The sequence below is a fragment of the Megalobrama amblycephala genome, linkage group LG23 (genome assembly GCF_018812025.1).
Source record: "Megalobrama amblycephala isolate DHTTF-2021 linkage group LG23, ASM1881202v1, whole genome shotgun sequence".
Taxonomy (NCBI): Eukaryota; Metazoa; Chordata; class Actinopteri; order Cypriniformes; family Xenocyprididae; genus Megalobrama; species Megalobrama amblycephala.
Genome location: NC_063066.1, coordinates 2,444,397 through 2,456,423, shown reverse-complemented (window position 1 = coordinate 2,456,423; position 12,027 = coordinate 2,444,397). Strand labels below are relative to the sequence as shown.

The following is a 12,027-nucleotide window of genomic DNA, read 5'->3' as shown; positions in this document are numbered from 1 at the left end:
AGCAATAATAACTGACATGATCCATGATATCATGATATTTTTAGTGATATTTGTAAATTGTCTTTCTAAATGTTTCATTAGCATGTTGCTAATGTACTGTTAAATGTGGTTAAAGTTACCATCGTTTCTTACTGTATTCACGGAGACAAGAGCCGTCGCTATTTTCATTTTTAAACACTTGCAGTCTGTATAATTCATAAACACAACTTCATTCTTTATAAATCTCTCCAACAGTGTAGCATTAGCTGTTAGCCACGGAGCACAGCCTCAAATTCATTCAGAATCAATGTAAAAATGAAAATAAACACTGTACTTATGCAATTAGACATGCTGCATGATGAACACTTTGTAAAGATCCATTTTGAGGGTTATATTAGCTGTTTGAACTTTTTTTATGTTGTTTAAGGCAAGCGTGAGCTCTGTGGGCACAGAGCACAAGATTTAAAGGGCCACACACCCTGAATCGGCTCATTTCTAATGATGCCCCAAAATAGGCAGTTAAAAAAATTAATTAAAAAAAAATCTATGGGGTATTTTGAGCTGAAACTTCAAAGACACATTCAGGGGACACCTTAGACTTATATTACATCTTTTTAAAAAAAGTGAAGTGTGAAGTGACGCTTTCTTAAACGTTTCTATTCTCCTCTGATTATATAATGGTAAATATTACACTATCATAGCACAACAACAGTGATCAGCAATAATGATAAGCCTAATACTCACAATAAAAATAATATAGATCAACTCAGTCTCGGAGGTAAGAAGTGAATTATCCTTCATCTGAAATGTTTGTCTTTTCATCCTGAAATGCGAGACAAATGTTGGATCACAATAAGTAGAAGTTTCCACAAATCCCTTCACTCGATTGGGATGTTCTCTTTTATTCTGGACGGAAAGGGCAGTGACTGTAACATCGAGCATATTTTGCAGTATTAATAAACACGTAGCTATTTATAGCAACTTCATCAGGCTCCGAAAATTCTTCAAAAAGAACACAAAGAATGGCCTTCTCAGCTGCCGTAGTTGCAACTCCTGCGTCATCAGAACAGGGTGTTCGACGCACCACCGTTTCCGTTTAAAAAACGTTTTGCAACGTTTTGTCAGGTATCAGTATTCTCAAGTCCAACAGGACTACAAAAACAGTAAACCTCAGTGAACCAAAAATACAAACTGAGGTTGATGATCAATGTTAAATTTTGTATATTTTCATTTTATTATTAGTGCCTCATGCAAATGGTTGCAGATATTTATGCATCATATTATTCTTTTAAAACAAATCATTACATGAACAGCCTTGGATTGGACAAGACAGACATATTATCAAATATTTTTTGCACATTTGTGTAATGTATTTGTACTTTGTACAGAATATTTTCTTTGAAGAAGCATTGAAGAAAGCAGTTGAGGATTTTTTCAGGAACTGAATGACTTTGCAGAATCAGAGATTAAACTGTATATTTTACCCATGATGGACTTCATACAACTCAAGTTATTCATTTAATCACACACAACAATCAAAGCTCTCACCAAGTTAATTAGGTGCTGAGACCTATGTTTCAGTAGATAAAGATGTGAAAAAAGGTCTAAAAACACATTTATTAAGTTTAAGCTGGAGATAAAAAAAAAAAAACGTGCAAACATCAGTGTAACAATTCAGTTGTTCTCAATGGTTATATACAAAACGCTATAAATCTTCAGGTGATCATAATCAAACAATCAATCAATCAACATTACACACACCTAACAGCCAAATTAATTTATTAAACTCAAGGTGCTTATTAAACCTCCTTCTGTGTGTGTGATGAATAAATAGGCAGATCATTTTATCACTGATCATATCGTCAGTTTTAGTGAGTTCACTCTCAAGTCAGGAACAATGTTTGCACGTGGAGTCATCGTCCTTCTCTGTGTCCTAGGTGAGTAATATAATGAGTTTCATTGTTTTGATAAAGTCTGCACCTTCTTCAAAGTCTTAATTCACCTTTGCTAAAATAGGACGAATGAAAAATGTGTAAGATTTAATTTACATTCAGATAATTTTAAGTGGTGTGTTTTTTTTTTTTTTTTTTTTTTTGGGATGGGTTTTTTTTTTTTTGTGATGGTTTTTTTTTTTTTTTTTTTTTTTTTTTTTTTTTAAAACAAAACTTAAATAGTGTTTTTGTCCAACAAAACAACATTAGACCCCATTTTACTTTCATTGTATGGGCAAAACAAGTTATTTTCTCTTGCCATAAACTTTAATCCTTGTTTTTCCTTCTTGACAAACAGTGGCCGTATCTGATGCAGCGGTGAGTGTGTGTGTGTGTATGTGTGTTAATATAATATAATATAATATAATATAATATAATATATACTGTAGAATTAATTCCTTCCATTTGCAAATAACCTAATTTTGTTTCATGTGACCAGCCTAAAGGCAAGCCTAACTCTCCTATCATGTGCCCAATGATCTATGAACCTGTGTGTGGATCTGATGGAAAAACATACGACAATGAATGCTTGCTGAATGCTGCCATCCAGTGAGTTTAAAACCAAGTACTGTAGGTTTCAATATTAATTGAATCCCTTTCAAACTTTAATCTTCACTTTAATATAATTTTATTTTTATTTAAGGGCGTCAAAGCCCAAAATTATCGTGAAGCAAGGCGAATGTGATCGACGTCTACAGGTGTGACACAGGAATGGCACCATAATTTAGCTTGACAAACTTTTAATCAGCATTATAATACTCTTCATTATAACCTGAATGTGTAACGACTGTAGAATTACTTCCCTCCACTTGCAAATAACTCAATGTTTTCTTTATGTGAACAGCCTAACTGCAAGCCTAACTCACCTATCATGTGCCCGATGATCTATAAACCCGTGTGTGGATCTGATGGAAAAACATACAGCAATGAATGCGAACTGAATGCTGCCAACCAGTGAGTTTAAACAAGTACTGTAGCTTTATAAACGAATTGGAGTCCCTTTCAAACTTTAATCTTCACTTTAATATCTTTTTAATTTTTTTTTTTTTTTTTTTTTTTAATATATAAAGGGCATTGAAGAACAAAATTGTTATCCTGAAGCAAGGCGAATGTGATCGACTTCTACAGGTGTGACACAGAAATGGCACCATAATTCATCTTGACAGACCTTTAATCCACATTCTTATACTTTATATGAATGTGTAACGATTGTAGAATTACTTCCCTCTATTTGTAAAACTTGTGTGTGTGTGTGTGTGTGTGTGTGTGTGTGTGTGTGTGTGTGTGTGTGTGTGTGTGTGTGTGTGGTTTTTTTTTTTTTTTTTTTTTTTTTTTTGTGACCAGCCTAACTGCAAGCGTTACTCCTCTAACATATGCACAAAAATCTATAAACCCGTGTGTGGATCTGATGGAAAAACATACGGCAATGAATGCCTGCTGTGTGCTGCCATCAGGTGAGTTTAAAACAAAGTGCTATAGGTTTAAATGCAGATTACAGTCACTTTCAAACTTTAATCTCTCTTTCTTTTAGGGCATCAAAGACTAAAATCTTAATCCAGAAGCAAGGCAAATGTCATCGACGTCTACCGGCCTGACACAGGAATGGAGCTTAAGAGACCTTTACTCAGCATTATTGTGTTTCAATTATAATCCTTAAATAAATGCTGCATATTGAAGCTGTTCTGTTTTCTCCCTCAAATCTTGGAAAGACGAGATAAAATAGGTGAAGATTTACTTTGAAGGATTCACACGGATCATATCTAGAGAGAAGAATATCATTAAGGGAGTGTGAGCTTTTGACACCCTGTTAGATTCATTTTCAGGTAGACTCAAAGTCATCAGTTGGAAACGGGCGCTGATGGAGAATGATCAAGCAGATATAAAGACGGTGTAGTACTATAAGATTCTCAGGTTTATTAATGAAGAAGGGTCGTATTTAAAGCAGAATCATTACTGATGTCCAGATCGTCCAATCACAGTGCTCAAAGATCAACCCATATATGACAAATAAGATCTCTGTGTGTATAAGTGTGTTCAAGGCCTAGTTTTTGTTTTGTCTACACAGACATCACGAACCCTAAAATTTACATAAACCCCGCCCCCAAGAACACACAACAAAGGGGGTGGGGCCATGTTGGGCTGCTTTAGAGAAGAGGAAGAGTTGTTGTAGTAGAGTGTTGTTGACATGCCGTCATTTTACGCCGGACTGCTTCACAAACAAGGGTCAATTCAACACAAAAGATGAACATGACGGCACATGCTAGTGGATGAGTTGAATCAACTCCACAGCAACTACATAAATTTATCCACTAACCATTCAGAAACGTCTAAAAGTTGTAACTTCTTCCTGAGTCTCTCCATCAGTGTCGACTCCGGTTTGAACAATGTAAGGCTGAACACTTTCGTCATTTTGGCTGCGTGAGATTCTCCAGCTTTGTTGTTGTTGAGCTGTTAAAGCTCTGCCCTCTTCTGCTCATATAATACTGAGGTTGATGATGATCAACGTTTATTTTTTTTTTTATACTTTCATGCCATGTTTTGTACATTTTATTAGTGCTTCATGTAAATAGTAGCAGATATTTATGTATCATATTTTTAAAAATCTTAAAAATCATTAAATGAACAGCCTTGAATTGGACAAGACATTTTTGTACTTTGTGCAATTTTACGGGAACTGGATGATTTCGGGGAATCAGAGAAATGATGGTCCCCCTTTTGCTGACCCGTCGAGGCATGACCCTCTAGACCTCTGAAGGTGTGCTGTGGTATCTGCACCAAGATGTTAGCAGCAGATCCTTTAATCCTGTAAGTTGCAAGGTAGAGCCTCCATGGATCGGACTTGTTTGTTCAGCACATCCCACAGATGCTCCATTGGATTGAGATCTGGGGAATCTGGAGGCCAAGTCAACACCTCAAACTGCTCCTCAAACCATTCCTGAACCATTTTTGCTTTGTGGCAGGAGCATTATCCTGCTGAAAGAGGCCACAGCCACCAGGGAATACTGTTTCCATGAAAGGGTGTACATGGTCTGAACAATGCTTAGGTAGGTGGTACGTATCAAAGTAACATCCACATGGATGGCAGGACCCAAGGTTTCCCAGCAGAACATTGCCCAAAGCATCACACTGCCTCCAGTTCTGATGCTCACGTGTCCGCTGTTGTCTCTTTCGGCGGTGGACAGGGGTCAGCATGGGCACCCTGACTGGTCAGCAGCTCTGCAGCTCCATACGTGTGTATTCTGACACCTTTCTATCAGAACCAGCATGAACTTCTTGAGCAATTTGAGCTACAGAAGCTCGTCTGTTGGATCGGACCACATGGGCCAGCCTTCGCTGAGTCGCTAAGCACACACACCTGTTCCCCTTCAGCACCTCCTCACTCAGGACTATTTAAGCACACCACACATCTCCCTCAAGTGTCTGGTCTCGTTTATGTGTTTCTATGTTTGAATGTTGAGGACCTTCTCCTTGTGTTTCTCCAGCAATCTCCTATGAATCCTCCAATGATGTTATTCTCCTATGTTTCCCGGTACTGTTCTCCTACGATCCTCCAGTGTGTTCCCCTCATCAGAGTGTTCCAGTGTCTTTGTGTGACTACTTGCCTCCAGTTGAGTGTGTGCGAGTCTCCCTCCGTCATCCATCCAATCTTCTACATCTGTATGGGGATGTGCCGAATTAAGCTTTTGAAGCAGTGAGGCTTTTACGACAAACTGCATTGGGGCTTCGAAGCTTTTGAAACAGTGCTCTACTTCGCCATCTGGTGGTCAATAAAAATTCATACACTACCTGTGTCATTCAGTTTTGTTAGTTGGGATGTCATTGTATGTATTAACCATATATGTCATTAGAAAGATGGTGGCATGTGTGTGTGCAGCGAAATTTCATTGCATTTTGCACAATACAATGACAAAGACTTTCTGTTCTTTCTGTTTTTACTTGCATCAAACCTGTATCTTTTCACCTTCTAAATAGATTGTTTAATAGGCCAATAACTTAGGTCTGTGATTTTTTTTTCCATGTAATTTTTTGTGTGTTTCTTATAAAACAACACAAACATGCACATTGTTAAAAAAAACACACACAAATGCACAAATCATTTGCAATTTCATATTTTTATTCAAGAATATTATTTGTTTTGCTGTGCTGGAGCTTAAGCGGCTCTTTTCTTTCTAATCACGTCACCAGCTTTAGAAAACATTTGTTAGTTTGAGCCCGGCATGACGTGTCAGTGAGGTAACAAAGCTTCATTTCCACAGGTCACGTGACAGCCTCATTTCAAGCAATGCTCCGGAACACTGTTTCGGAGCACTAGCATGTCATAAACTCGAGACGTGTTTTAACACTGGTGTCAAACTACCCATCCCTACATCTGTAAGGCAAGGACTGTTTCAGTACCATCACCATTGCATCTGTATTATTGATCATCCAGTTTACACACCTGCATCATTGTATTCACCCTGCTGCTGAAAATAAACACCCACTTTGTGATATACCTATTCTCCTGAGTATATATCTGTAACAGAAGACAGACCAACACAGAATCAAGCAGCAGCACCATGGGTCTTCCTTATTAATCCAGCCGACCCCAAGAACACCATCTCGGCGGTGGACCGCCTTTGGGGTCTTAGGCAGAATGGTTGTCCACTGGAGAGATATGTGGAGGAGTTTTCTGAGCTCTTTTGTCAGGTGGGCTGGCCAGATACTCCCCTTAATGCTAGTTTTCTGATGGGTCTGGATAAGGATACAATTCGCTATAGCAAACCTGCCTGTTATTTCTCTTATTTTCTATTTAAATGGTTCTAATTTTGAAGTGGAAGAAGTTAAAGAAAGTATCCTCCTTATCCAGCCCCATCAGAAACACACATTGCCTGGTCAGCTCACCTCCCGCCGGTTCCCTCCACATACCCCTCCAACGAATCCGTCCATTCCTGTCTGCCTGTATTTTCCCGAGGACGCAAGTGGGCTTCCAACAGCGCTGACCTGGGGGCCACGGTAGTAGACCCCATGTTAACAACTGTCAGGTCAGCACTAAAGTCTGCCTTCCTTCCAGCTACTACTGCTAATGCCACTCCAGAGCCGTGTCACAAGATGGCCGCCATCCAAGAACCTCATTGCAAGAAGGCTGCCACCACACCTGAGCCCTCATTCAAGATGGCCGCCACCACGCCTGAGCCCTCGTTCAAGATGGCCGCTACCACGCCTGAGCCCTCAGTCAAAATGGACGCTGCCACAACTGAGCCCTCAGCCATCAATCAATGGTTGTAATGGTAATGGTTCCCACGTCCTGAGGCTCCCGACCCAGCATGGCGTCCTGAGGCTCCCGACCCACCATGGCATCCTGAGGCTCCTGACCCAGCATGGCGTCCTGAGGTTCCCGACCCACCATGGCATCCTGAGGCTCCTGACCCAGCATGGCGTCCTGAGGCTCCCGACCCACCATGGCATCCTGAGGCTCCTGACCCAGCATGGCGTCCTGAGGTTCCCGACCCACCATGGCGTTCTGAGGCTCCCAACCCGACATGGCATCCTGAGGCTCCTGACCTGGTATGGCGTGGTGTCCTGATGCTCCCGACCCACCATGGCGTCCTGAGGCTCCCGACCCGGCATGGCGTCCTGAGGCTCCTGACCCGGCATGGCATGGCGTCCTGAGGCTCCTGACCCGGCATGGCGTGGCATCCTGAGGCTCCTGACCCGGCATGGCATGGCGTCCTGAGGCTCCTGACCCGGCATGGCATGGCGTCCTGAGGCTCCTGACCCGGCATGGCATGGCGTCCTGAGGCTCCCGACCCACCATGGCGTCCTGAGGCTCCTGACCCGGCATGGCGTCCTGAGGTTCCCAACCCACCATGGCGTTCTGAGGCTCCCAACCCGGCATGGCATCCTGAGGCTCCCAACCTGGTATGGCGTAGTGTCCTGAGGCTCCCGACCCACCATGGCGTCCTGAGGCTCCCGACCCACCATGGCGTCCTGAGGCTCCTGACCCGGCATGGCGTGGGATCCTGAGGCTCCTGACCTGGCATGGCATGGCGCCCTGAGGCTCCTGACCCGGCATGGCATCCTGAGGCTCCCGACCTGGCATGGCGTGGCATCCTGAGGCTCCCGACCCGGCATGGCGTGGCATCCTGAGGCTCCCGACCCGGCATGGCATGGCATCCCGAGGCTCCCGACCCAGCATGGCATCCTGAGGCTCCCGACCCAGCATGGCATCCTGAGGCTCCTGACCCGGCATGGCATCCTGAGGCTCCTGACCCGGCATGGCGTCCTGAGGTTCCCGACCCGGCATGGCGTTCTGAGGCTCCCAACCCGGCATGGCATCCTGAGGCTCCCAACCTGGTATGGCGTAGTGTCCTGAGGCTCCCGACCCAGCGTGGTGTCCTGAGGCTCCCGATCCAGCGTGGCATCCTGAGGCTCCCGACCCAGCTTGGCGTCCTGAGGCTCCCGACCCGGCATGGCGTCCTGAGGCTCCTGATCTGGCATGGCGTCCTGAGATCCCAGACTCACTCTGGAGACCTCTGTACCTGTCTGCACCTCCACTCTCACCTGCCTGTAGCTTTCCTGGTACTGTTCTCCTACGATCCTCCAGTGTGTTCTCCTCATCAGTGTGTTCCAGTGTCTTCGTGTGACTACTTGCCTCCAGTTGAGTGTGTGTGAGTCTCCCTCCATCATCCATCCTTCCACGATCTGTAAGAATTTATCTATCATCCAGTTTACCCACCTGCATCATTGTATTCACCCTGCTGCTGTAAATAAACACCCTCTTTGTGATATACCTGTTCTCCTGAGTATATATCCGAAAAATATAATACTGAGGTTGTTTATGAGCAAAGTTTAATTTTTTTATACTACCATGCCTTGTTTTGTATATTTTATTAGAGCTTCATGCAAATGGTAGCAGATATTTATGTATCATATCATGTATCATTTTCCAATCCAAGGCTGTTCATTTAATGATTTAAAAAAAAAATATATATATATATATATATATATATATATATATATATATATATATATATATATATATATATTTATTTATTTATTTATTTAAATCATTAAATGAACAGCCTTGGATTGGAAAAGACAGATAAATGTGCAAAGAAATATTTGATAATATGCGCTATTTTTAGGCCTAAAACATTTTTGTACTTTGTACAGAAAGTTTTCTTTAAAGAAAATAAAATAGTTCCCCAGTAGAGCAGTTTTACGGGAACTGAATGTTTTGGAGAAATGATGGACTTTGTACAACTCAAGTGATGATTATTCATTAGACCGTACACACACCTACCAGCCAAATTAAATAAATATATCAAACTAAAAGTGCTTAGTAAAACTCCATTAGTGTTTGTGATGAATCAGTGGGATGGGCGGTCCGCTCCCACATTCAGAGGTGGATATAGTACTGATATAAATAGGCGGATCATATCTTCAGTTTTAGTGAGTTCACTCTCAAGTCTGGAACAATGTTTGCACGTGGAGTCATCGTCCTTCTCTGTGTCCTAGGTGAGTAATATGATTTCATTCACAAAAATAACTGATATTAGGATGTTGCTAATGAAGGGATGGTTCACTAAGAAAATGACAACAATAGACTTTCATTGACTTTCATTGTATGGACAAAACAAGAAGTTAACATGTATGCTCATGATAAACTTGAATCCTTGTTTTTTCATCTTGATAAAAACAGTGGCCGTATCTGATGGAGTGAGAGAGGTGAGTAAATAAAATCTGTAGAATTACTTCCCTCCATGTTCAAATAACTCAGTGTTATTTTCCTTTTATGTGACCAGCCTAACTTGCCTATCATGTGCCCAATGGTCTATAAACCTGTGTGTGGATCTGATGGAAAAACATACGGCAATGAATGCGAACTGTATGCTGCCAGAATGTGAGTTTAAACAAAGTACTTTAGGTTTATAAACATTTTAGAGTCACTTTCAAACTTCACTTTAATTTTTCTCTTTTTTTAGGGAATCAGGAACTGAAATCTTTAAGGTGAAGGAAGGCAGATGCGATGAAGATCTGCTGGAGTGACACAGGAATGGCAGTATAATTCAGCTTTACAGACCTTTAGTCAGCATTTTTGTACTCATGTCTCATTCACTATAACTTGAATGTGTAACAGTTTAATCCTTAAATAAATGCTGCATATTGAAGCTTTTCTGTTTTCTTCGTCAAATCTTGGAAAGACGAGATAAAATAGGTGAAAATGTACTTTGAAGGATTCACACGGATCATATCTAGAGAGCAGAATATCATTAAGGGTGTGTGAGCTTTTGACACCCTGTTAGATTCATTTTCAGGTAGACTCAAAGTCATCAGTCATCAATGGGCACTGACGGAGAATGATCAAGCAGATATAAATACAGTGTAGTACCAAAACATTCTCAAGTTTATTAAGGAATAAATCAGAGACTTACATTGATCAGGCATAACATTATGACCACATTCCTAATATTGTGTTGGTCCCCCTTTTGCTGACCCGTCGAGGCATGGACTCCTCTAGACCCCTGAAGGTGTGCTGTGGTATCTGCACCAAGATGTTAGCAGCAGATCCTTTAAGTCCTGTAAGTTGCGAGGTGGATCCTCTATGGATCAGACTTGTTTGTTCAGCACATCCCACAGATGCTCCATTGGATTGAGATCTGGGGAATTTGGAGGCCAAGTCAACACCTCAAACTGCTCCTCAAACCATTCCTGAACCATTTTTGCTTTGTGGCAGGAGCATTATCCTGCTGAAAGAGCCACAGCCACCAGGGAATAGCGTTTCCATGAAAGGGTGTACATGGTCTGCAACAATGCTTAGGTAGGTGGTACGTGTCAAAGTAACATCCACGTGGATGCAGGATCCAAGGTTTCCCAGCAGAACATTGCCCAAAGCATCACACTGCCTCCAGTTCTGATGCTCACGTGTCCATGTGTGTCACTTGTCAGCAGCTCTGCAGTTCCATACGTGTGTATTCTGACACCTTTCTATCAGAACCAGCATTAACTTCTTGAGCAATTTGAGCTACAGAAGCTCGTCTGTTGGATCGGACCACGCGGGCCAGCCTTCACTCCCCACCTTGTCCGTCCATGACCCTGTCGCCGGTTCACCACTGTTTCTTCCTGGGACCACTTTTGATAGATACTGACCACTGCAGACCGGGAACACCCCACAAGAGCTGCAGTTTTGGAGATGCTCTGATCCAGTCGTCTAACTGATCACAATTTGGCCCTTGTCAAACTCGCTCAAATCCTTACGCTTGCCTATTTTTCCTACTTAGGGGACCTATTATGCCCTCTTTTACAAGATGTAATATACACAGATCAGGCATAACATTATGAGCACTGACAGGTGAAGTGAATAACACTGATGATCTCTTCCTGTTAGTGGGTGGATATATTAAGCAGCAAGTGAACATTTTGTCCTCATAGTTGTTGTGTTAGAACAGAGGTGTCCAATCCTGCTCCTGGAGATCTGCCTTCCTGCAGATTTCAGTTCCAGCCCTGCTCCAACACTCCTGTCTGTAATTATCAAGCAGCCCTGAACACCTTGATTAGCTGGTTCAGGTGTGTTTGATTGGGGTTGGAGCTGAAATCTGCCGGATGGCAGCTCTCCAGGAGCAGGGTTGGACACCTCTGTTCTAACACAACAACTATGAGGACAAAATGTTCACTTGCTGCTTAATATATCCATCGACTAACAAGTGCCATGATGAAGAGTGTGTTATGGTGCCGTGATGAAGAGTGTGAATCAGTGTTATTTACTTCACCTGTCGGTGCTCATAATTTTATGTCTGATTGGTGTAAAAGGGGGCATAATAGGTCCCTTTAACAATTATGTTAAGTCTTCCAATAAAAACAGAATTCATAAAGTAAGACGAGATGCAAAAATCCTGTCCAAGTTCAAGGCTAACATTTATTTTCACATTTTCATGGCAATGTTATGAAGAAATCCCTCATTAACAATTGAACGGGTATCAGTATTCTCAAGTCCAACAGGGCCACAAAAACTGCAAACCTCAAAGAAGACCTATGTTTCAGTAGATAAAAATGCAGATAAAAAAAGAAAAACAGTGCA

General features: G+C 41.9%; 1 protein-coding gene across 10 annotated transcripts in view; it reads left to right on the top strand.

Moving 5' to 3' along the window:
* Window positions 1-12,027, top strand: part of LOC125258832 (ovoinhibitor-like) — a 301,375-nt gene that overhangs the window by 12,047 nt on the left and 277,301 nt on the right. For 2 of the 10 annotated variants that reach the window (XM_048175983.1, XM_048175982.1), the window contains exons 15-18: window positions 2,815-2,924; window positions 3,041-3,098; window positions 3,315-3,424; window positions 3,502-3,646. The exons of 7 other annotated variants lie outside the window; for them this stretch is intronic. In XM_048175983.1, coding sequence (XP_048031940.1) covers window positions 2,815-2,924; window positions 3,041-3,098; window positions 3,315-3,424; window positions 3,502-3,565 — 342 coding nt within the window. In that variant the 3' untranslated portion in view covers window positions 3,566-3,646. Of the gene's footprint in view, window positions 1-2,814; window positions 2,925-3,040; window positions 3,099-3,314; window positions 3,425-3,501; window positions 3,647-12,027 lie in introns of those variants that run through there. One more of the 10 variants, XM_048175989.1, reaches the window with a different exon arrangement.